At 43.9% G+C, this 26,573-nt stretch overlaps 1 protein-coding gene across 2 annotated transcripts in view; it reads left to right on the top strand.

Moving 5' to 3' along the window:
• Window positions 1-26,573, top strand: part of REXO1 (RNA exonuclease 1 homolog) — a 77,978-nt gene that overhangs the window by 21,577 nt on the left and 29,828 nt on the right. For both annotated transcript variants that reach the window (XM_077805397.1, XM_077805399.1), the window contains exons 2-7: window positions 7,685-9,474; window positions 13,851-13,952; window positions 17,481-17,682; window positions 22,028-22,191; window positions 24,638-24,775; window positions 25,851-25,974. In XM_077805397.1, coding sequence (XP_077661523.1) covers window positions 7,685-9,474; window positions 13,851-13,952; window positions 17,481-17,682; window positions 22,028-22,191; window positions 24,638-24,775; window positions 25,851-25,974 — 2,520 coding nt within the window. The remainder of the gene's footprint in view (window positions 1-7,684; window positions 9,475-13,850; window positions 13,953-17,480; window positions 17,683-22,027; window positions 22,192-24,637; window positions 24,776-25,850; window positions 25,975-26,573) is intronic.

Genomic DNA, 26,573 nt, shown 5'->3' with positions numbered 1-26,573 from the left:
ATTGCTGTAGTGAGTGTCTACACTGAAGTGCTACAGTGGTGCTGCTGTAGCATTTTAAGTATAGTCTTAGCCTGAGGCTCTCCATAACCACCTTTTAAAATCCCCGTAGGGCTCACTCAGCCCTTCCTCCTCCTGGGGAAGATAAATTGAGGTCAGTTCATGTGGTGTAGCTGTCTTTTCAGTTAGGTATTAAACACGGAAGTTCTGTCCACCATGTGTGGATGTGACAGATTTTACGGCTGGTAGATTGCCACCCTTACTCAAAGATGGCTGCGTTGCAGAAGCGCTGTCTATATTTGATTTGTAAAGCACTTTGGGATCTTTCAGGGGGGCATATGCTATGTAAATGTAAAATAACATTCATTCTTTCAAAGTAATGCCCTGCGTTCCTAATGTTGAAGACCGTTTGAGCTGTCACTCGGAACGTAGTGACGTACCGCCTTTGCCCACACAGTTCCTGTGCTTTCCGACTAATTATTTTGTAAAAGGCTTTGAGAGACTTGGAGTATGAAAGGCATTTCATAAAACCAGTGTCTCTATTCCACCCACTTGCGGGCTCATTCTGTAAGGTGCTAAGCACCCTCAATTCGTACTTTCAGTGGGAGATAGGGGAGCTCAACACCTTTCAGAGGAAGCACGCAACCTTGTATGGTTAGGCTTGTAAGCATTTGAGGAAGAGATGTAAATTGCCCATATCAGCTTGTTTGATTTTTTTTTTGATTCTGTGACTCCTTTGCATCACTATTAGGGCCCTGATTTTCACCTGCTTTATGTACCCACCTGTGAGAGCCAGCTTTGTTACTGTCCTGCTGGAGAAGGAGAACAGGACAGGGTTGCTTTAGAATAAGAGCATCCAGATTTTACAAGAGCCATAATGGCGATTTGTCAGCAGCCAGAGGGCTGCACCTGATTTGCATGACTTACCTGCAGCTTCAAGTAGTCTGTAAAATGGATTGTGTTTTCTTTATAGTAGCAAGTTCATCACAGCTAACATTGTGAAGCTGTGTGCCAAAGTGTAGTATTCCAAACCTGCCACTGAAAAGTGTGCCAAATTTGGATACCCTGGTTTTGAAAGGGGGGAGAGCACCTATGGATTTGCCAGTGCTGCATATGTGAAAGATATAAAACCTCATCTTTCCACAGGGGATGGGATAGGCCTGTGGGAGTGGCTGGAGAGGCAAGTGTGTTCTTGTCGTTGAAGATCTGGCAGTGCGGAGAGGCGTAGGTGTTTTGACTACCAACTATCTGTGTCTTCCTCTGTCCTCTGGGTTGCTCCTCCTTCCTCTGCTAGAGCAGCCCTATCCACTGTCTGACCTGTCATTTTGGAAATGTGTCATGTTGCAAAGGTTACTCCTGTTGCCACATTTTCATAGGGTGGGACTGCACTTTCCAAAAGATGCTGCTGGGCAGGACAGTCAGAAGTAACAATACAACATTCCCAAAATCCATTCCATTTCTAGGAGGTACAGTGGACACTCCCACTTCTAAATGCCATCCCTTTTCCACGCTGCCTGAGAAGCAATGTCACATTTGCACACGCTGTGCGCAATATGACTAACTTGGCAATAGCCAGCAGAAAACATCTATAACTGGACTTTGGAAACAGATTAATACATGGGTGGGCAAACTATGGCCCGGGGGCCACATCCTGCCCTTCAGAGATTTTAATACGGCCCTCGAGCTTCCGCCGGGGAGCAGGGTCTTGGGCTTGCCCTGCTCTGGCGCTCCAGTCATAGAATCATAGAAGATTAGGGTTGGAAGAGACCTCAGGAAGTCATCTAGTCCAACCCCCTGCTCAAAGCAGGACCAACCCCAACTAAATCATCCCAACCAGGGCTTTGTCAAGCTGGGCCTTAAAATCCTCTAAGGATGGAGAGTCCACCACCTCCCTAGGTAACCCACTCTGGTGCTTCACCACCCACCTAGTGAACTAGTTTTTCCTAATAGCCACCCTAGACCTTCCCCACTGTAACTTGAGACTACTGCTCCTTGTTCTGTCATCTGCCACCACTGAGAACAGCCGAGCTCCATCCTCTTTGAAGCCCCCCTTCAGGTAGTTGAAGGTTGCTATCAAATCCTCCCTCACTCTTCTCTTCTGCAGATTAAATAACCGCAGTTCCCTCAGCCTCTCCTCATAAGTCATGTGTCCCAGCCCCCTAATCATTTTCATTGCCCTCTGCTGGATTTTCTCCAATTTGTCCACATCCCTTCTGTAGTTGGGGTCCCAAAACTGGATGCAATACTCCAGATGTGGCCTCACCAGTGCCGAATAGAGGGGAATAATCACTTCCCTTGATCTGCTGGCAGTGCTCCTACTAATACAGCTCAGTATTCCATTGGCCTTCTTGGCAACAAGGGCACACTGCTGACTCATATCCAGCTTCTTGTCAACTGTAATCCCCAGGTCCTTTTCTGCAGAACTGCTGCTTAGCCAGTCGGTCCTCCAGCCTGTAGCAGCGCATGGGTTTCTTCCTTCCTAAGTGCAGAACTCTGCACTTGTCCTTGTTGAACCTCATCAGATTTCTTTTGGCCCAATCCTCCAATTTGTCTAGGTCACTCTGGACCCTATCCCTACCCTCTATCATATCTACCTCTCCCTCCAGCTTAGTGTCATCTGCGAACTTGCTGAGGGTGCAATTAATCCATCATCCAGATAATTAATAAAGATGTTAAACAAAACCGCCCCCAGGACCGACCCCGGGGCACTCCGCTTGCTACCAGCTGTCAACTAGACATCGAGCCATTGATCGCTACCCATTGAGCCCAGAAGCAGCGGCACGACCCCACTCTGGCCCCTACACGTAGGGGCAGCCAAGGGGCTTGGCACTCTGCTCTTGCCCCAAGTGCCACCCCCACAGCTCCCATTGGCCGGGAACCACTGCCAATGGGAGCTGCAGGGGCGGCGTCTGCGGACGCGGCAGTGTGCAGAGCTGCCTGGATGCACCACTGCGTAGGAGCTGGAGGGGGGACATGCCACTGCTTCTGGGAGCTGCTTGAGGTAAGCGCTGCCTGGAGCCTGCACCCTTGACCCCCCTCCCACTCCCCAACCTATATCCCCCTCCTGCCCTCTGAACCCCTTGATCCCAGCCCAGAGCACCATCCAACACCCCAAATCCTCATCCCCAGCCCCACTCCAGAGCCAGCACCCCCAGCCAGAGCCTGCACCCCAACCGCCTGCCCCAGCCTGGAGCCCCCTCCTGTACACTGAACTCTTCATTTCTGGCCCCACCACAGAGCCCTCACCCCCTCCCACAGCCCAGCCTCCAATTTCATGAGCATTCTTGGCCCGCCATACAATTTCTATACCCGGATGTGTCCCTCAGACCAAAAAGTTTGCCCACCCCTGGATTAATAGAATGAGAGTAGGCTGACAATTTTCTGGTGCAAGTGCTAGAGGAGCCAACTGGGGGGGAGCTTTTCTTGACCTGCTGCTCACAAACCGGGAAGAATTAGTGGGGGAAGCAAAAGTGGATGGGAACCTGGGAGGCAGTGACCATGAGTTGGTTGAGTTCAGGATCCTGACACAGGGAAGAAAGGTAAGCAGCAGAATACGGACCCTGGACTTCAGGAAAGCAGACTTTGACTCCCTCAGGGAACTGATGGGTAGGATCCCCTGGGGGAATAACATGAAGGGGAAAGGAGTCCAGGAGAGCTGGCTGTATTTCAAGCAATCCCTATTGTGGTTACAGGGACAAACCATCCGATGTGTCGAAAGAATAGTAAATATGGCAGGCGACCAGCTTGGCTTAACGGTGAAATCCTTGCGGATCGTAAACATAAAAAAGAAGCTTACAAGAAGTGGAAGATTGGACAAATGACCAGGGAAGAGTATAAAAATATTGCTCGGGCATGTAGGAATGAAATCAGGAGGGCCAAATCACACCTGGAGCTGCAGCTAGCAAGAGATGTTAAGAGTAACAAGAAGGGTTTCTTCAGGTATGTTGGCAACAAGAAGAAAGCCAAGGAAAGTGTGGGCCCCTTACTGAATGAGGGAGGCAACTTAGTGACAGAGGATGTGGAAAAAGCTAATGTACTCAATGCTTTTTTTGCCTCTGTCTTCATGAACAAGGTCAGCTCCCAGACTGCTGCGCTGGGTATCACAGCATGGGGAGTAGGTGGCCAGCCCTCTGTGGAGAAAGAAGTGGTTAGGGACTATTTAGAAAAGCTGGACGTGCGCAAGTCCATGGGGCCGGACGCGTTGCATCCGAGAGCGCTAAAGGAATTGGCGGCTGTGATTGCAGAGCCATTGGCCATTATCTTTGAAAACTCGTGGCGAACGGGGGAAGTCCCGGATGACTGGAAAAAGGCTAATGTAGTGCCAATCTTTAAAAAAGGGACGAAGGAGGATCCTGGGAACTACAGGCCAGTCAGTCTCACCTCAGTCCCCAGAAAAATCATGGAGCAGGTCCTCAAGGAATCAATCCTGAAGCACTTACATGAGAGGAAAGTGATCAGGAACAGTCAGCATGGATTCATCAAGGGAAGGTCATGCCTGACTCATCTAATCGCCTTCTATGATGAGATTACTGGTTCTGTGGATGAAGGGAAAGCAGTGGATGTATTGTTTCTTGACTTTAGCAAAGTTTTTGACACGGTCTCCCACAGTATTCTTGTCAGCAAGTTAAAGAAGTATGGGCTGGATGAATGCACTATAAGGTGGGTAGAAAGTTGGTTGGATTGTCGGGCTCAACAATGGCTCCATGTCTAGTTGGCAGCCGGTATCAAGTGGAGTGCCCCAAGGGTCGGTCCTGGGGCCGGTTTTGTTCAATATCTTCATTAATGATCTGGAGGATGGTGTGGATTGCACTCTCAGCAAATTTGTGGATGATACTAAACTAGGAGGAGTGGTAGATACGCTGGAGGGCAGGGATAGGCTACAGAGGGACCTAGACAAATTGGAGGATTGGGCCAAAAGAAATCTGATGAGGTTCAACAAGGATAAATGCAGGGTCCTGCACTTAGGACGGAAGAACCCAATGCACCGCTACAGACGAGGGACCGAATGGCTCGGCAGCAGTTCTGCGGAAAAGGACCTATGGGTGACAGTGGGCGAGAAGCTGGATATGAGTCAACAGTGTGCCCTTGTTGCCAAGAAGGCCAATGGCATTTTGGGAAGTATAAGTAGGGGCATAACCAGCAGATCGAGGGATGTGATCGTTCCCCTCTATTCAACATTGGTGAGGCCTCATCTGGAGTACTGTGTCCAGTTTTGGGCCCCGCACTACAAGAAGGATGTGGAAAAATTGGAGAGAGTCCAGCGAAGGGCAACAAAACTGATTAGGGGTCTGGAACACATGACTTATGAGGAGAGGCTGAGGGAACTGGGATTGTTTAGTCTGCGGAAGAGAAGAATGAGGGGGGATTTGATAGCTGCTTTCAACTACCTGAGAGGTGGTTCCAAAGAGGATGGTTCTAGACTATTCTCAGTGGTAGAAGAGGACAGGACAAGGAATAATGGTCTCAAGTTGCAGTGGGGGAGGTTTAGGTTGGATATTAGGAAAAACTTTTTCACAAGGAGGGTGGTGAAACACTGGAATGCGTTACCTAGGGAGGTGGTAGAATCTCCTTCCTTAGAGGTTTTTAAGGTCAGGCTTGACAGAGCTCTGGCTGGGATGATTTAGTTGGGGATTGGTCCTGCTTTGAGCAGGGGGTTGGACTAGATGACCTTGTGAGGTCCCTTCCAACCCTGATATTCTATGATTCTATGTTTCAAAGAGTTCATTACGTAGGATTTGCCTCCATCCTATGATAGGAATTAAAAAAAATCATTTATCCCGAGAGTGGAAAACATAATTGCCCTGTTCTGTACACTCCCCTGAAACTCTGGTATGGTATGGTATCGGGGACAGGATACTGGGCAACATGGATCATGGTCTGACCAAGTATGGGAACTCTTTTATATTCTTATAATTGGCCATAAACAATAAATCCCATGAAAGAATATTCTGTCTCTTCTAGTTTTGAGTCAGTTTACAAGAGTAAAACCTAAACTGAGTCTTCACATTCATTCATTTTCAGTTTTTGCAGTTTGTTTTAATGTATTGCCTTGAGTAGCCCTTGTTCAGGAAGCAACATGAAAAACCATCTTGTTTTTCATCTCTGCGGAGCCCTGAGCTCTAGCCAGGTTTTGCACAAAAGCTTAGCCATTGGTTTCTTAACAATAGACCAAACTCATTATTTTTATTGATTTACTTTTAAAATACATCCTGCTTTCAGTATAAAGTAGTAAGTTTTTCTTAAGTTAATGTCGTGGGTTCAGCAGAATCGTTTTGATTGAGATCTTGGTTCATTTTTTAGAAATGTATGGGGATGAACAGGCCAGTTTAGTAGCACTTAGTGGCCCTGCATCATGATTGTTGTCATGAACTTCTGTTAATAACAGAGGAGAAAATTATCTTTCTCTGTGCCTGGTACTTAGAGAGGGAGCAAGTTGCTTGCTGACTACATAATTACCACAGAACTGTGTGCACTAGTTAGAATACGGGTGCCTTGTGAGCAGATTAGATACCAGGCTGTGCTTTACTGATTTTCTTTGACTTTAATGTCTCAATTGAAAGTTGCTATCTCCTACTTGGATAAATAGATGTATAATTTTCAAGTGATATGCAGACTACTTATACAGCAAGAGTAAAATTGCATTCACAAAAAAAATCTCCCCAGCAAATCTTTCTTCTCTATTTCTATGTAAAAGATAAAATGGAGTGGTAGGATATCACTACAATTAGTCTAAATGCCAAGGTGGATTGTTCAGAGTCTGCGCTCACCAAGATTCTCAGACAGTTCTAATGTTATAATTATCTGAGGAAGTTGCAACATCTGAAAAGAGATTTGTGGAGAGACAAATGTCAGACATTTCTGGTTATCTTTTAAATTTTGTGAGAGTACTTAATACACGTGTCTTAATCTCCTTGCTCTATGAAATTGAAGTGTAGTTTTACCTTTCTAAAAGACCCGGTAATGGTGGTACTTCCATTTCTGTGACTTCTGTGTCACATTTGCTCAGTTTATCAGCCAGGGTAAGGTTTTCTCCCTCACAGTCACAAACCTCAGTGGACTGCAAGTGAAATTGGAGATGTTTGGTGCTTCAGACACTGGCATCAACAGTAAAAAATAACTAGAACTTGGCTGGCAGTTTTTGTCAAAATAAAATACAGTTTGTTCTTGTGCAACCATGTTAGCTCTGCAGTGCTTACAGTAATAAAAATAATTTAAAAACTCATTAAGTAGATAGGACACAGAGAAATATAAGAAGCAGATATATGCAGTAAAAAGATGGAGTTTTAGTTTACATTTTGATGAAAATTGAACTTTACATTCCCAAATGAAAATTTTACCTGGAGAGCTTTTCAAAACTGTAGTAAGTAATAAAGGCATTGGATTCACAATGGTGTATTATTCGTAGGCTTTAAGACCAGGAGGGACCATTGTGATCACCTAGTTTGACCTCCAGCTTCACACAAGCCGGAGAATGTTGATCAGCTAGCGTGTCCCATTCCACGTGCAAGAGCATGGTTTTGGTTGTTTTTTTGTTTGCTTGTTACATGTCTTTCCAATGCTGGGATCTGATGACAGTGGAGCTTCGCTTTTAGACTTTAATAGACATTTCATACAAAATCAAGGATAATCTTACTTTAGAAAAATTGCTAGATCTAAGGTACTTTTTTTTTTTTTCCTCCCCTTACAGAGCTTGGTTATGATCCATATAACCCTGAGCTTCCCAAGCCTTCAACCCAAATAGCTAATGGTGCTTTGGGTGACATTGCAGTGTCAGCCCCTAGCATTCTACAGCTGGAGCTGGTCAACAAGGCCATCGAAGAGGTCAGATATGAAGTTGAGAGAGAGCAGAAAAAGTATGAGGAGTTATTGGAGACAACAAAGGAATACAGCACATCTGAGGCTTCTTCACTTATTTCCAAAACATCTGTGTCAGCTGCTGTGACAAAAACAGACTCTTTAGAATATAACCCAGGTAGCTATAATTTGAATAATAACACAGACTACAACCCTACGCCTTTGGCTGCTGCTAGTTCAAGTAAATACACCTTGGATACATTTGACAATGCCAAATCCAAAGGTAGTTCATTGGAATACGTTCCCAAGGTCGTAGCTCAGCCTAAAAAATACAGTAGCGTTGTCCCTAACAATAAGTATGTGATTGATGACTCCAAGCCTTCTACGGACTTGGAATATGACCCTCTTTCAAATTACTCAGCAAGGCTTTTGAGCAAAGCCAGCACAAAGGAGCAGAAGGGGACCAAAAGGAGAAAGGTCTCCAGTTATGGAGAATCTTATTCTCCTTCACGGAAAAAGCACTGTAATGTATCCAATAACTATGGAACGTATGCCAAATTCTCTGACTCTGAAGAGGATGTTGACTTGGAATACCAGCCAACCTCTGTTAGCCGTTTACAATCTAAAGTCAGTTCTGAAAATGAATCAAGTGATGGGTTGTCCGTCAAAGAAAAGAGCACCAAACTGGAAGACCTAAATTCCCGGGAGATGAAAGAAATGGCAGTGCAGTATGACATGGAAGATATTGAAAGTCCACGGAAAAATCTTGTCAAAGACTTGTCAGAGAAGAATACGAAATTGGCAAAGGCATATTCTGGCAAGAATGAACAGGATGTTGAAGACAAAGACAGCAAAGAGATTGCAAAAGACAAAATGAAAAAGAAAAAAACAGATGGCAATAAGCCCCCTTGCCACAAAGAGATGGGCAAGGAGAAAAGTAAAAACACAAAGAAAGAGAGAACAGTTAAGAAAGAAGAAAAATTGAAAATTAAAAATGGAGAAAAAAACTGTAAAGAGAAAAGTATCAAAGCAAAACCTGATGGGAATTTGAAGAAATCTGAAAAAGAGAAATTGGAAAAAGTGGCTAAGAAAGAAAAGTCGAAGTCCACCAGCTGTGCAGCCAGCTCAGGGAAAAGCAAGAATGAGGGGCTCTGGAAGGGAGCTAGCACAGAGAAGCTGGAAGGTAGCAAGAAGGACTCCATACTAAAGGCAGCTGATCTGAAAAATGGCAAACAAGCCTCAAGGGATAAACACAAAGATAAAGGGGGCAAGACTTCTGCCTCTGATCGTCCAAAAAGGAAGGCAAGCCCTGCGAAAGTGGGGAACTCAAAAGGCAAGTGTAAGCCGAAACAACGGACGTTGAGCCACATTGACCTATTTGGAGATGAGAGCGGGGAGGAGGAGAAGGTGGGCCAACCTCCTTCTACATTTCCAAACATGAGCTCAGACTCTGATGGAGATGATGGCTCCTATGGTTTTCAGAGTGATAATGAAGGGACAAAGAGCATTCAACGCTCCAAGCTGTCCAAGTCATCTTCATCCTCCTCATCCTCTGATGACATTGATTATTCCGTCCTGGAGAAAGATTTGGATTATGACTCTGACCCCATGGAAGAGTGCCTCAGAATTTTTAACGAATCCACGGATGTGAAAACAGAAGACAAGGGAAGGCTAGGGAAGCAGGTAATGTTCATTCTGAATACAGCACTAGTCAATCATTCCCCTGCCTCCAAATTTAGATGTTAAACCAACTGCCTTTAGTGTCATTATTCTATTTTTGTTGCCTCTCCCAAGGAGTTGGGGGGTGGGGGTGGGGACAGGGTGGGGATTCCCCTACAAAGTTTAAATTGCTATTCCATTTATAATTTTGACCAATGCTTGAAAGTAGTTGTGGCTTGAGTGTGCTATTTCCATTCCCATCCCACCAGTAGTTAATTGGGTATCGGAAGTATTATCTAGTTACTATTACTGTGTGTTTTGCTATACCAAATCAGAATTTTGGGGGATGGTTCCTCCCTGCCACATGATGGACACAGCACTGGAATCTGAGTTTTGACATCCATCAGTTTTGAAGTTTCGCCCTAGCAGAATTGGCAGTTGTTTATGTCTCCAGCAGGTGTAATGACAACCCCAGCTGTCTAGCTGGATACATCAAAAGCTTAAGAGAGAATTTCCTAGCCTTTCAGAGGTAACCCAGGCCAGCATCATTGCTGATAGCCTGGGGACCCCCACTCCTTCATGCAACAGGTTCCACTGAGTGCAGTGTGACCAGAAACAGCAGGGCAACCTCTAAGGCAATAAGTTGATGGTGAAAGTAAGCTAGTATGGCTGACGCTTACTGAATTGCCTGGAGGACTGAATGAAGAAAGAGCCCTCCTTAATGGGGAGGCAACTGGGAAGGTAGGGATTGGGTGTGTAGGAAACCCAGGACCTAGACAATTCAGCCAGCTAGCCTGCTCTCTCCCATAGCATTTCCTAGCCCATAACCAATATTTAGTTGGATATTGGGATATTATCTAGTTCAGGGGTTCTCAAACTTCATTGTACCGTGACCCCCTTCTGACAACAAAAATTACTACATGACCCCAGGAGGTGGGACCAAAGCCTGAGCCCACCCGAGTCCTGCCACCTCAGGAATGGGGACAAAGCCTGAGCCCCACCACTCTGTGCAGATGGGCCAAAGTCGAAACCCAAGGGCTTCAGCCTTGGGTTGGGGGCCTGTAACCTGAGCCCTGCCACGCAGGGCTGAAGCTGTCGGGCTTCTGGTTTGGCTCTGGGCGGTGGGGCTTGGGCTTCAGCCCTGGGCCCCAGCAAGTCTAATGCCAGCCCTGGCAACCCCATTAAAACAAAGTTGCAACCCACATTGGGGTCCGGATCCACAGTTTGAGAACCGCTGATCTAGTTGATACTTTTAAAGGGAACCTCTAAAAGCCTACATGTATGCCATTTTAAACTCTCATAGTTCAGTTCCTGAATAAGGATTCCCATCCATCCATACGTGAATAGTGTAAACTCTTAAAGTGGAGGGAAGAATTACTCAGCATGATACAAAAGGTATTTGGAGGAATGGGATAAAATAAAGAAAAAGAACATTTATCTTAAAAGCTGCCTAACAGTGAGATCCCTGTGGTTGTGGCATAGTCTCCAAATTAAGTGTAGAAAGCTCCATCCATGGAGACATTTAAAACTAAGTAGGGCAAAGAACTAGAAAACACACTGTCAGTAATAATCCTTTAGTGGTCTCTGGGATGATAGGGTAGAAACAAACTAATCTTATCCTCCATCTTTTTGACATCCAAGTTAACGAGACAATGAGGAGAAACCCTCAGCTAAATGCATGTCTGGCTGTAAATGAACAGAAGCACTTGATTTCATGTCAGACATAATGCTGTTAAGTTTTCTATTGGGGATCACTTCATTTTCACCATAGCAGGTGTTTCTGGAAATCAAACTGGGAATAGACTCTAGAAAAAACCTGACTTCCTTTATTCAAAGAAACCCTGAAAACCTTTATTGCCAATATTATCTTTTAGGCACATCTGATTGCAATGAAGGGTACCAAAGAGTTACATTTATCTGAGACAGGTGTATTGTATGGGCTCACTATGTCCAGAGTAAGGCTTCATAGATGAAGTTGAGATAACTAGATGCATTCGGCATGTGTTGAACAAAGCATGATATTAAAAGACAAATGCTCCTAAGCAACTGAGAATTCACTGATTGTCATTGACTGAAACCACAACTGCTGTATGGAGAAAAGAATTTTGTCCCATGAAAGAATGATCGGCTAATAAAGCTTCTGATTCCAGATATTACTTGCTGTAATGGCACTGATCAGAGCCTAACGTTCTCTCTTGCTGACAGGTAAAATTACATTTGTGACACTGGTGTTAGAACCTTGGTGGAAGAAATTATAAAGGAGGTTTCCCTGTTACTTGATTCTGCTGGTTTAATAGTTCAGAAGAAAATAATTACTGCTTAAACACATGCGTTCTTTTTATGGTATTTAGGAAAGGGTACGTAAGAGTTGTTTAATTGTCTGTGCTTCCATTGTCAAAAGCCTCGCGCTTTAATAAGAAAGTCCCAACAATAGCAATAAACTCTACCTTGCCAATTTTAAAAGAAAAGAGTTTAACAACATGCCGAGTTGCTTATAGCAGGAAATGTTTATCATCTTCTTTGAGCTTTCCAAATGTTGCATAGTTCAAAAATGGTGGAGTTCTTATAACTCTTCTTCCCCTGAAAAAGTACAGAAATGAGGGCTCTAATTCACTTAATTGAAACTGTGCAAATGCAGTGTTCTGGCGCAGAATGGAAATGTTCATAGGGCAACATTCTCACAGCCACTAACTGGACTTTGCAGGCACAGCATTTTATATTCCTTCATCAAGGCTTTAATTTTCCCTTTTTGGAGAAGGATTCCTTCCCTTGCACCCCATATCTATTGAAGATTAAGAGGAGAGAGTTGTCATGGAGAAATTTGTCTTTTAAGAGGGTGAGATCCCTCTGAGTAGGTGCTTATTTAGGTGTGTTCTGCTTTAAAAAAAAAATACATACACATTCTATCTATACGTAGTATGTATGTAAGATTGCACACTGAAATGACACCTATTTTCATTTCTAAAAGCAGCCTGGAGCCCCAGATCTCAGTGAGTTGTTAATTTTGAAGGTATTTATAGGGCCAGATTTTTAAAAGAGCTCAGCACTCACCAGCTCCTATTTAGGGGTCTAACAGGATCATCCTGCTGGGATTATCTGCATATATCTCATCTAATCCGTTCCCTGCCATTGCAGGGGCCTCGGACATAGGTCTTTCCTGTTCTCTGCCTGTGGCATACAGTTTAGTCTCTCGAGGACTGAAATGCTTTGGTCTAACTCAAGTATTTGGGCTTAATATAGGGGTATCTGGGTGAAATGTAATGGCTTGTGATATGCAGGAGGTCAGACTAGATGATTTAAAGGTACTTTCTGGCCTTAAATGCTGCGGAACTCTAAGTGGTCACATTTAAAAAAAAATTAATCTCCTGTTGCAGTCCCTAAATAATTAGGAGCGGACCAATTTTGAAAACCTGGTCATAAATGTCACAATGGGAACTGCTGGGGCGGAGCGCTTTTGAAAATCTGGCCCTTGCTTAAGTGAGAACTGAGCTTTTCCTAAGATCACTTCTGTAGTTTTGTCTAAACTCAATTTCTTTGCGAATGTCAAATTTCGCTCCATTGAGAATTCTGCTAGTGGCTATGGCTCTAAAAAAGTTAATATGTGCAACACTTACTGTACATGCCCGTATAACTCAAATAGCTAAATAGAATTTTGTCAACATTTCTAAACAGGTTTGTTTGTTTGCTAGGAACAAGCCTGAGGTGTCAGCCCCAAAGTGGCTTTTTATCTGGCAAATCAAATGTCTGGAAACAGGAGCTTTAATAAGCATCTTCTCTACTGCAAAGCTGTTGTTCTATTCTGGGGTTTCTGCCTTGTGAACAAAGCATCTCTGCGTTTGGCACCACAGTCCCTCGATGGATTAGTCTTGTATATAGCTGCAGGGGTGCATTGTTTCTTAAATGCAGAATAGTGACACTGGAGGCTCAGTGACCTGCAGCTTTTCAAGGCCTGCTCTGTGAGAGATAATTATGTGGGACCAAGAAATTAACTCATCTAGAGTTTAATTAAATTCTTTGGTTTTAAAAGCGTTGCTAACACATGGAGGTATGTAAGTGGTTGGCAGGTAAACAGCACTGCTGAAGCATTCAGTCTGTAAGGACGACCAAGAGAGTAGTGTTGGTAATAGATTAAACCAAGGCATCCTATCGTAAGGTCCGTGAATGGGCTGCATGGGTGGGAACAGTAATACCGTTATTCATTTGCTTCACTGGTGCCTCTTATTTTGAAAGCTGGTTCTCTTTCAGTAGTTTAGCAGCTGGTAGTAGTTTGTCCTCACCTGCTGTCTGGAAGTAATTTCCCTTTACGATTCCGTTATCTCAGAGGGAGGCATTCCAAACATCCCCATGGAGCAGACACTTGAGTCGATTCAATTTTGGAAGTTTGCTCTTTTGTTTTGTAGCCACTGAAAGAAGAGGCAAGTGAAGAAAAGATGGATGACGCGTTAACCACTCTATTTCCTGGCCAAAAGAGGAGGATCTCTCACCTTGCCAAGCAAGGAAACGTAAGTGTAAACCTCATTAATGAGCATACAATTTGGAGAAAGTGTTAATGAGATTTCTTTCCCATCATATGACCACAATGTACTAGGAAACCACACAGGCTGTAGATGAAACAACCAAAACATAGGGAAGTTGACTGTGATATATTTGCAGTGGAACCCAGTTACATGGAAGGTCTTTCTTTTCCCCACTGAATAACTTCACTCTGAAATACAGTTTGACTTCCAGTAAAGTTAATGGCAAAACTCCCATTGGCCTTCAGCAAAAACAGGTACCAGCCCTGTAACTGGAATTGCTTTCTGCATGTTGTGATGCACTGACACAGTCTAGGATTTTCATGTTCCATCAGTATAACTGTAGCTTCATTAGATCAAAGTTAACTGTACACAGGTTACCCTGGGTATTTAAGAAAGCTTATTAAGTTTGTCTTGCGAAAGCAAAAAGGTTAACATAGCATATTTGCCTGAGTTTGCAGCACTGCAAATCTGAGGGGTTGTTTTCCTTGTTTGTATTTGCTCCATTTTAACCAGCTGAGTATCTCGTTTTTCAACTTTTTTCTACGCATCTGAATTTAAAGTATCTTCAGAAAACAAGAAAATAGGCCATCCTCATTTTCTTTCATTCAGGTTTTTTCATTTGTTTGCCATAGTTTTTCCCTCCAGCTGCTGAAGACAGATTATTCAGTTTTATATTGCAGCAGGAGAAGAATGAAGGTTTAAGCATTGATCTAACCAGGAGTTCCAAAATGAATTGTTCTTCCTTTCCACACAGTCTGGAAAAGGGTGTTTTTAACCTTTAAGTCTTAAGGTCAGTGCAATGCATTTTAGGTAATTACATATCTTCAGCCAGTTCGTTTGTTTGATAAGGCTCTTTTTTTATAAACTAAGGAGATAAGAGATTGAAGTAAATGAGTTGGAATTCATTAACTCAGATATTCATTGTAAATGTGTACACGTTAGGCGTTTATGTGTCTTTAGATAAATTTTCTTAATGCAGTTTCTGACCCCAAAGCACTTTTCAAAACCGTGAGGTAACCGTAGTGCAGTCACTGTCCATACAAACAGCAGTCTTGGTGTGCTCAGCAACGGCTTGCACCCAGACTTAGACATCGGAACCTGATCTATGAAGAGAATGTTGCCTCGGAGGTGGTATTATGCCTCTTGCTTTCATGTCATGCCATGGGATCCTTCACTTCTTCCGTTAGTGTCAGAAAACATTTACTGTGTGTATGCATGTAGAGTTAGATTCACGATATTGCTGCATGCATCCAAATGGTATGGTATGCGTTGTGTTCCTTGCTGCTTACATCTCAAGAACTTCGGTAGAAACAGAAGAAAAAGGTGGTGTCTCTTAGTTGAGGTTTTGAGTGAAGGGACTGGTGAGCAGATAGAAAGCCATTCACATCCAGTTCTGTAGTAATCTAAAGTTCCCCTCTATTCTCTGTTTACTCTGACACCAGTTTCCAGTAGACACTAATTTGCTCCCTAGTTTCAGTCTCAGCAAAAAGGACAGATACTTAATGGGTTGTAGAGACTGCCCTCCCCTCTGAAAGACACTAGATGTGGACACCAAGAGTCAGGTGTGAGGTACATCGACTGGGAAATGTGGGGAAGTTTGCACTGCTGCTCCCTCTTTGGTATTTGTTCTCTTGCTAGAAGGTTTCAGTCTTTACTGCTGTCCATTCTGGCACCTTTCCTGCATACTGAATTCCCGCATCAAAGAAAATGCATACACAGCTTTGTTGCACATGAGTATTGTTTCTCAGAAGGTGTCATAAATATAAAGGGAAGGGTAAACCCCTTTAAAATCCCTCCTGGCCAGAGGAAAAATCCTCTCACCTGTAAAGGGTTAAGAAGCTAAAGGTAACCTCGCTGGCACCTGACCAAAATGACCAATGAGGAGACAAGATACTTTCAAAAGCTGGGAGGAGGGAGAGAAACAAAGGGTCTGTGTCTGTCTGTATGCTGCTTTTGCCGGGGATAGACCAGGAATGGAGTCTTAGAACTTTTAGTAAGTAATCTAGCTAGGTATGTGTTAGATTATGATTTCTTTAAATGGCTGAGAAAGGAACTGTGCTGAATAGAATGACCATTCCTGTCTGTGTGTGTCTTTTTTGTAACTTAAGGTTTTGCCTAGAGGGATTCTCTATGTTTTGAATCTAATTACCCTGTAAGGTATCTACCATCCTGATTTTACAGAGGTGATTCCTTTACTTCTATTAAAAGTCTTCTTGTAAGAAAACTGAATGCTTTTTCATTGTTCTCAGATCCAAGGGTTTGGGTCTGTGGTCACCTATACAAATTGGTGAGGATTTTTACCAAACCTTTCCCAGGAAGTGGGGTGCAAGGGTTGGGATGATTTTGGGGGGAAAGGCGTGTCCAAACTACGTTTCCCAGTAAACCCAGTTAAAGTTTGGTGGTGGCAGTGGAGATCCAGGGTCAAAGGATAAAATTAATTTGTACCTTGGAGAAGTTTTAACCTAAGCTGGTGAAAGTAAGCTTAGGAGGTTTTCATGCAGGTCCCCACATCTGTACCCTAGAGTTCAGGGTGGGGAAGGAACCTTGACAGAAGGGTTCTGTTCCTATGTGTGAACAGACTGCTGAATTCTAGTTGTTCCGTTCCGATGCTGTAAACGCAAGTGAATTGGGTTTTTAAACAAACTAAAACTGAAGGGAGCTGCCTGTAATGATAACTATTCTGGAAGACTAGCATGACCTCCCCTTCCATCAGCTGACACATAGAAATCTTTATAAACAAAATAAGCCTATGTACACGCTACAGCTTAGGTCGGTATAATTTATGTTGCTCAGAGGTGTAAATAAGCCACCCCTCTGAGCAACGTAAGTTACAACGATCTAAGCGCTGGTGTGGACAGCACTGTGTCGGTGGGAGAATCTCTCCTGCTGACATAGCCACTGCCGTTCGTGGGGGCTGGAATAATTAAGTCATAGAATCATAGAATATCAGGGTTGGAAGGGACCCCTGAAGGTCATCTAGTCCAACCCCCTGCTCAAAAGCAGGACCCATCCCCAATTAAATCATCCCAGCCAGGGCTTTGTCAAGCCTGACCTTAAAAACCTCTAAGGAAGGAGATTCTACCACCTCCCTAGGTAACACATTCCAGTGTTTCACCACCCTCCTAGTGAAAAAGTTTTTCCTAATATCCAACCTAAACCTCCCCCACTGCAACTTGAGACTATTACTCCTCGTTCTGTCATCTGCTACCATTGAGAACAGTCTAGAGCCATCCTCTTTGGAACCCCCTTTCAGGTAGTTGAAAGCAGCTATGAAATCCCCCCTCATTCTTCTTCTTCAGGAAGAGCTCTGTCCTGTTGGCTTAGAGTGTCTGCACTAGCAGCCCTACAGCAATGCAGCTGCGCTGGTGTAAGCTCCATAGAGTAGCCACAGCCTAAATCCAGGGACCTAGAGTTGTAAAAGAGCCTCTGCCCTTTTCTATTCTGAATGAAGGCCAGGGGTCTGGACTTCAGCGAGCAAACAGGTTGATTATAGAATCCTTTATATCTGTGCAGGCAGATGTCCCGAACAAACCAGTAATCCGGCCGTACCGCCCACCGACTGCCCAGGAGGTCTGTTACCGGAGGATTCAGCTGGCACAGCAGCAGGCAGCCCAGCTGGCTGTGGCAGTCCAAAGGGCCTCTCTTGCCTCGCCAGGAGAAAAGAAAAGGATTGCTCACGTGCCAAGTGTAGCTCTTTCCACAGCAGCAAAGCAGAGTAAGTCACCGCTGGCTCCACTAACCGCTGTCCGCTCACTTTCTCCCGTTAAAATGACATTGTCTCCTTAAGAATGTTTTCAAGATAATAAAAGCTCGAGGTGTTTTGCAGCGGGAATACGGGAAAACAAACATTCCTCCGTTTGAGGTAGCATTAGCCAAGTTCAAATCTTTGTGTGCTGGGCCAGAAGTCAGGGATGTTGTGATTTTTTCCCCTTTCTTTCCCTTCTCCTCCAAACTGAAAAATCCCATATAACATGGTTCAAAAAAGAAGTTCGTGGAGGCTAGGTCCATCAATGGCTGTTCACCAGGATGGGCAGGGATGGTTCACTAGCCTCTGTTTGCCAGAAGCTGGGAATGAGCGACAGGGGATGGATCACTTGATGATTCCCTGTTCTGTTCATTCCCTCTGGGGCACCTGACATTGGCCACTGTGGGAAGACAGGATACTGGGCTAGATGGACCTTTGGTCTGACCCACTGTGGCCGTTCTTATGTTCATTGTTTGTTTTCTGAAAAGTAAGAAACTCTAGGAAGCGCACACAAGTTCTATGAAATGAAACACAAAATGTATGCTGCATAATCCATGTCATAAGTGTATTTATTGCCATTGTCTTAGCAAAACAAGAATGCCGTCAAATTTCCTCTCCCTTGACAAGTTAGACCTAATGCACTTTTGTATCTGCCCTTAGATATAGATACATTTTTACCAATTTATTTGCTTTTTCAATATCTAACATATTACAAAGTTCAGGAGAATTTGAGTATTCTAAAAGCATGCTGGACTCATGCTAAGCTGGCTGGATAGGGGTTCAGGTCTTCTAAAATTGACAAAATTCTGAATGCAGCTGGTCCTGTCTTCTGTGACTTTACTTCCTCAGTTTTCCATCATTTTAATACAATGACCTGAGGCACTACTGCCTTCACAAACATAGGTACAGGGTAGAAATCTGGATCTTCAGTTTTAAATGCTGGAAGAGAAAGAATGAACTTATGTTCCACCAGCCGTGATTTGGCCACTTCTCCTGTTCAGGGTTTCATAGAATCATAGAGTATCGGGGTTGGAAGGGACCTCAGGAAGTCATCTAGTCCAACCCCCTGCTCAAAGCAGGACCAATCCCCAACTAAATCATCCCAGCCAAGGCTTTGTCATACCTGACCTTAAAAACTTCTAAGGAAGGAGATTCCACCACCTCCCTAGGTAACGCATTCCAGTGTTTCACCACCCTCCTGGTGAAAAAGTTTTTCCTAATATCCAACCTAAACTTCCCCCACTGCAACTTGAGACCATTACTCCTTGTTCTGTCATTGGCTATCACTGAGAACAGTCTAGATCCATCCTCTTTGGAACCCCCTTTCAGGTAGCTGAAAGCAGCTACCAACCCCCCCCCCCCCCATTCTTCTCTTCCGCAGACTAAACAATCCCAGTTCCCTCAGTCTCTCCTCATAAGTCTTGTGTTCCAATCTCCTAATCATTTTTTTGTCCTCCACTGGACATTTTCCAATTTTTCCACAACCTTCTTGTAGTGTGGGGCCCAAAACTGGACACAGTACTCCAGATGAGGCCTCTCCAATGTCGAATAGAGGGGAATGATCACGTTCCTTGATCTGCTGGTTATGCCCCTACGTATACATCCCAAAATGCCATTGGCCTTCTTGGCAACAAGGGCACACTGTTGACTCATATGCAGCTTCTCGTCCACTGTAACCCCTAGGTCCTTTTCTGCAGAACTGCTGCCTAGCCATTCGGTCCCTAGTCTGTAGCGGTGCATGGGATTCTTCCATCCTAAGTGCAGGACTCTGCACTCGTCTTTGTTGAACCTCATCAGATTTCTTTTGGCCCAATCCTCTTATATGTCTAGGGCCCTCTGGTATCCTATCCCTACCCATCAGTGTATCTACCTCTCCTCCCAGTTTGGTGTCATCTGCAAACTTTCTGAGGGTGCAATCCACACCATCCTCCAGATCATTAATGAAGATATTGAACAAAACTGGCCCGAGGACCGACCCTTGGGGCACTCCACTTGATCCCGGCTGCCAACGAGACATGGAGCCATTGATCACTACCCGTTAAGCCCGACAATCTAGCCAACTTTCTATTCACCTTATAGTCCATTCATCCAGCCCATACTTCTTTAACTTGCTGGCAAGAATACTGTGGGAGACCTTGTCAAAAGCTTTGCTAAAGTCAAGGAACACCATGTCCACCGCTTTCCCCTCATCCACAGAGCCAGTTATCTCGTCATAGAAGGCAATTGGGCAAGTCAGGCCTGACTAATCTTTGGTGAATCCATGCTGACTGTTCCTGATCACTTTCCTCTCCTCTAAGTGCTTCAGTGGTTCAACCTATAACCTTTGTATTTGAGATCAGTAACGTTGGCAAAATAATGAAAAGGTTCTGTAACTTCTCTGAATGGCTTTTTGATTTTATTTCTATGTAGTTCCATTTTTTTTAATTTCTTCAAGTCAGATTTTCACTGAGGCTCTGACAGTGGTATGTAGTCTCCCAAGTCCCCCTGAAATGTCTACTTTTTAAAATGTAGTGCCTTTCTTTTGGGTCCCTCGTCTGCATAAAATGTGTGTTATGTGGTGTTAAGTTTTCATGCTCGTTGGAAATGTCAACATACTAGTTCTAATTGCATGCTGGTGTATAGAGTTCCTCTAGACAGGGCATCTGTCACTGTGACTCTTTCTAAAGCTAGTTAGCAAACCAAGCTTTCAAACAACTCATAACTCCACCTACTACCTTCTCTTCAACATTCAGTGACCGTTGAATCCTCCCGCTAGATACTCTTCTCTCTCCAGTCACAAATGACTTTGTCCATTCCGTGTTCATAAAAATACTTCAGAATGACACAAGTTCAAAAAGTAGAAAAATCTGGGTTGACTTTTTTTCTGGGTAAAAGCTTTCACAGCACTATAAGCATTCCGTTCCTATCCTGGGTACTGTCAGCACTACAGATACCCTTAGCCCATGCTGACGGCAAAGAAGGTCTGGAGATTATAATCTAGAATCCTCTATTTAGGATTTTTTGGATGAGAAAAGATGTTTTAAAAATTATTGGGTTGTTTCTTGGAAACAGAAACTCTGACATCTGTATTTCCTTCTGCTTACAAAATCTGCCCTGCCATGTGTGAAAAGAGAGCCAGCCACTTCTCCATGTGTAGTGTGAAAGCAACATCCTCTAACAGAATTTTAAAGGGGGAAAAATTGCCCCAATATATTAGTGGCAAGACGCTCTTCTTGCAGATGTGTTTTAGAAAGGCTGTTTTTGGGGAAGAGGATCTACAAGACAATCTCCTTAGTCCACTAAGGATATGAATAAACTTTGGGTTAAGAGGGATGTTGGCATATATTTTTTTCAAGACTCAAGTCACTGCACAAGTGAGACATCAGATGAAATATATTCAACTGAATGTTGCTAACTGTATTTAAGAGACTACAGAAGGTGAAATTCGGGCACCACTGAAGTAAATGGGGGTTTTGCCATTGATTTCAGTGGGGGCAGGGATTTCACCCCCAGTGTGTTCACCCTTTTGCTTTTCTGTTATCATAATATTGACTCATCCTGAGGTGGTTTCTGCTACCTTGCTTTCATGTTGCAGATGTCAGGGTATTCCGTCTCCTTCCTCTCCTGCATTTGTGGCATCACTGAGATCTTTTTGTAATGACTTTTCTGGTATCTGAGTGTCCATGGTAGTGACTGAGTCCTTAGCTTAGCCTCTCTGAGCCCTTCCCTCTTGCTGAATCATAGAAGCCATTATTTCAGGAGGGGGACAGGTACTTCCAATAGCAACCAAGAACTCTTCTGATCAGGTGATGAATGAGTCCACCTGAGACTCTTCAGAACACCTTCTGATGCTGTTAGGGCATATTCACTGTGATATTCGTAACTGCTCTTCCCACACCATTTGAGGACATCACATTCATGCATTCAATAAAAGTGACTATTTTATCACATCAGGTTGTGTGGAAGAAGAAAAATCCAAGAGCATTTACATGGATCACAGTGAGTAGGAGCGTGGCAGGATTTAACTTCTGCCAGTGCTCTTTGCATTGGAACCAAGACGTCTGTAATTCTGACACTCAAGTCAAAGACTAACTGTGTAGCACATTGCAGCAGAAACTTCTACTGTCATCACTACACGGGTTGGACACATCACCTAATTTAACAGACCCACTGAGTTGTTTCTCCATTGACATGGCAGATAAGCACAAGGAATTAAGCTTGCTACCATTCCTGAATCCCAATGTGCAGTGCAGTCCTTGAGCTCTGTGTACCCAGTCTGACAAATGAAAATGTGGATGGAATTTCGGTCTAAAATCTTATTTTCTGTACCTTGTAGTCACTGTGGGCATTAAGAAAACCATTCCAGTCAGCAGCGTTACAGCCCCCAATGGCTCTGAGGCACCTGCTCTTACCCTGAAGGCCCGTACGCTAACTGGCATGACATCTAAGACCACTACTACTGCTTTACAGAAAAGAATAGCACATGCTCCCAGTCTACAGGTAAAACAAACTCTTGGCATATCAAACCCATCTCCATCGTATGTTTTTTCCCTTCATTCCACACTGGTTTGATTGTATGTAACTGTGTGCTGCAGCAGGCTCTGGGAGCAGTGAGATTCAGCTAGCTGCTGCCATGTTCTGAGTTTCCCACTCTTATTGTGTTTGCCCTACCTAGGATTACATAACTGTAACATTTAGTGGGGCTGCAACATATAAACATACAAATCCTTGATCAAATGCTTCTCTGATCATTCGACTCAGAGTGACATTGAGGGCAGAAGTGGTTTCTGTCCTAAAAATAACCCTTTGAAAGCCACCTGGATGTATCTGCAACTGAATTCTAATGTTTAAATATACTGTAACCTTATACCAATTCTGATCTTGTGGCTGTACCCTGTTTTTATTGTCTGTGTAGATTTGTAGCTGTTTGGGGCACGGACCTTGTCATCCTGTGTGTTTGAAAAGTGCTACTCTGTTGTTGGGCAAAAAGGGTGCATTTCCATCTCGTTAACTCACTGGAGTGAGGTCTACATAGAAATGCTTTGGTGTTTTTTTTGTTTGGTTTTTTTTTTTTTAGTTTTACATAAGGTGTGGGTTTAAACTGGTCTAGTTATACCAGTATAGCCCTCGTTGTGGACACTCTTATTCCAGAATAAAAGTGGCTTTTTTCAGTTTAGCTCAGGCTGTGTCTACACTGCCACTTTCAGCGCTAACATTTTAGACATTCAGGGGTGTGAAAAAACACACCCCCGAGCAACTAAAGTTTTAGTGCTGAAAAGTGCCGGTATAGACAGCGCTTTATTGCTGAGAGCTCCTCGTTCAGGGTGGTTATTTTTTTATCGTTGGGAGAGCTCTCTCCTGGCGATAAAGCGTAATTCCACTGCCCATGTCACAGCGCTGTGTAGACATACCCTCAGACTCTTCCCAAGTGACACAAACTAAATTGGGAAAAGGCATGTTGAAAAAGTGTCCACACAGGAAGTTATACCTGTATAACTACATCCGTTGTAAGTTACACCTTAGGTTATGTTGGAAAAACTTTCCTACGTAGATAAGGCTGTCACTTAACTAGCAATATGAGTGATTTTCAGTGGTGTTAAGTTAACTTCATTGAACAACCATGACTGACAGAAGCACCCTTTCTGCCTGTCAAGACAGGGCCAATGGCACTATATAAAACAAACTTTCATCCTCATTGGAGCAATTGTTGCTGCAGGTTCCTTTCACCTCCCCAGTCTCTCCTGGTGCACCTTGGTCTTAACTTGCCGCATGTGGGCTATTATGTTCCTGGGTTTCTGTTGGGTGGCTTTATGATGTGGGCATACCGTTTGTAGGAAGAAACTAAAAGCATATCCCTTGTGATATAAGCTGGCATTTAGAATATGTCTACACAGCAGTCATTAGGTGTGATTGCAGCACAGGTAGGCATACCCAAGCTAGCTTTGATCTAGCTAGCTTGAACAACAATAGCAGGGAAGCAATGGCCGCACAGACTAGCTGCTTGCAGGATCCTGGGGGGGGTTGTACCCAGGCAGCTAGGCTGTGTCTCTACTCATGCTGCTGTGGCTTCTCTGTTGTTGTTGTTGTTCAAGATAACTAGATCACAACTGGCTTGGGTCTGTCTGCCGGTGCTTCAGTCACACCTCTGACCGCAGTGCAGACAGACCTTCTTAGGAAAACGGCAGTGGTTGGTTGTATCCTAGTCAAATACAAAGAGTATTTGTAGTCCGCATTCCAAGACAAAAATCATTAGGGCAGAGAAAGTGCATATCAGTTACTTCAGGGTAAAAGTCCTTACAAGCACTTTGTAGTTGGCACACACAAAAGTGTACGAAGTCAGGAAATTCAGTAGCGTAATTAAACTTATGAGAACCCCAAATTGCGAGTATGGAAATTCAGTTAGGTTGCCAAACTATCTTACCTCAGCCCCTTAGCGTGTTGCCAGCCTCCCATTTTCCCTTCTTTGCAGGTGGAGTATCGGAAATGTGCACCACAGACCATTGGTTTTATGTTTGGTTTCATACAGTCATGTCTCCGATACGAAGTGTGATGCTTTGTCACCACACTAACCTTGACTCTTTTAATGTAAGTGCTACAATTTTAATGGTCTGGGAAGCTTTTCTATGTAGACGTACTAGCTTTGTGTCTAACGCCACTGAGGCTACTTGGCTGCCTTGTGGAATCTTAAGGCCCGATTCCACTTGGCTGTAACAAAACACCCTAAAAATGTCAATTCCTCTTTATAATAAAAATATCATGGGGGACCTGAGCAGTTGCAAATGTTATTTTTGCGACTGCAAACGACACACATTGTACCGGGGTTTGAGAAGGTTTTCAGAAAGGAAGTCACAGCACTATTAATAACACCTGGGAAACATGAGATACCCAAAGCAATTTGTTTTTTCAAGCCCTGCACAGCCTTTCATTCCTTTCTTTTTCTCTTTAGAGCGCTAGCTTAAAGAGGCCCGTTATTCCCACTGAGTTTGGTGCCAAGGTCCCAACTAACATTCGCCAAAGGTATCTCAATCTCTTCATTGACGAGTGCCTGAAGTTCTGCTCTTCCTCACAGGAAGCGTTTGACAAGGTCTGTGTTGGCATTCGCTTTTAAGTATGAAGTTTGGAGTGGGGGATTTTTTTTCTGTTTGTCATGATCATTTTGGGTTTTGTTTTCTAGCTGTGCTCCAGCCAATGCTACTTATTCAGGAGTGAAGTAGGTGAAAAATACATGTGATCCTTAGAAAAATGGCAAAGATTACAATTCCAGTGGAATTTCACCTTGCTCCCCGCTGGGAGATCCGTGCACAGTCCCAGGGAAATCTCTTCCAGGTTCCTGAATGAGACTTTGAAACAACCAGAGTTAGACTCTATAAAATCCTTCCCAAGTTTTATTCTGAACCCAGAGTATGCTGGTAAAGGCCTTCTGGCGATTCAGTCTGTACAGACATGCATATGGTGCAGACATGATCTGTAAAGCTCATAATTCATGTTACCTCGCTATTGAGTCTTGGTGCCTTGATTTTAAGGAGCCTCACAGTAACCTGCTAACGGATCATTAGTATTTCCTGAGGCAGAGTTGAGAAAAGCATGTGCTTTACTTTCGGAAACCCTGACCACTGAGGTCAGTTGGGTAAATTCAGAATAACATATGCCACACGTGTCTGGTGCACAACAAACTCTGTGAGGGTTTTTCCTGTGACATCTCCCCTTTCCCACTCCCAGTAGGATATGTTCCTATTGCAACCAAGGGATGGTTCTGAGGGTGAGTGGGTTCTTATCAGCCATTCTGGATAACCTTCCTTTTTTTTGCCTGCTTCAGACCTCTGTGCTTTCATGTTGCTGCAGGAGGACTAGTGATCAATTTTTACTAAGACAGCGTCCAGGGCTGCGCTGTGAATCTAGCTGTCCATGTCTAGAGTTTAAATGAATCCACTCCATGACCTGCTGTTAACACTGTTACCCCACAAGACCGTTTCTGAACTAGTGTCTCTTGTCTTGTATCTTGGCACATTGCTTCTGAAACCCTTTGTTGGTGCCAGTTGTATGGACAATCACTGTATTATCACAAGAGGGCGCTGTGTCCAAGAAGAATCACGCTCTCTCACACAACTAAAATCCAATGTGATAAAGGAGCAGGTGGTAACAAACTACATTATTTGCAGGCTCTGTCAGAGGAGAAGGTGGCTTACGAACGCAGTACCAGCCGGAACATCTACCTGAACGTGGCAGTGAATACGTTAAAGAAGCTAAGAAGTCTAGTGCCCAATTCCCCGCCTTGTGTAAACAGTACGTACTGCACTGTGGATTTTCAAATCCAAAACCATGATGGGATTAGAGGCAGCGGAGTGAAACGCATTGAAAAGACAGAGCCATTTCTCAGATACATTAGGCTTGAAAGGCAAGCAACTCGAGTTAGCTTTATAGCCTTGCAAGCTTTAATAGACCTCCTCAAGAGGAAAATCCTGCAATGCTTTGCTGGCTGTCTATACCTAAATGGAGATAATGCTGCAAGGATGGGGTTTTTTAGCACAAGTTCCTTAAAATGAAAAATCCTGCTAATGGAGTAACTTTCACATGGTGCCTTCAAAGTGTGAGACTTGTCCATCACTGCAGAAATCTGTAACACACATTAAGCTTCAAGAGAGAAAAGAAGAGGGTTAAGACATTTCATTATTGGCTCTCGAGAGGGTACATTAAACAATCAATTTGTGCTTTTCTTGTGAAAAAAATTTCTGATCTCAGCCCCCTCCCTTCACTTCTCTTCTCCCCCCCCCAGCCCCCTCCCCCACACACATTCCTTTCACAGCCATTAGTCAGCCAGGCTGAACTTTGGGAGGCTGTCCTTTTGGAGAGCTGCCAGTTAATGATTAGTAAAAAGCACCTGT

The sequence above is a fragment of the Eretmochelys imbricata genome, chromosome 25 (assembly GCF_965152235.1).
Source record: "Eretmochelys imbricata isolate rEreImb1 chromosome 25, rEreImb1.hap1, whole genome shotgun sequence".
NCBI lineage: Eukaryota > Metazoa > Chordata > Testudines > Cheloniidae > Eretmochelys > Eretmochelys imbricata.
This window is presented reverse-complemented; position numbering and strand designations above follow the sequence as displayed.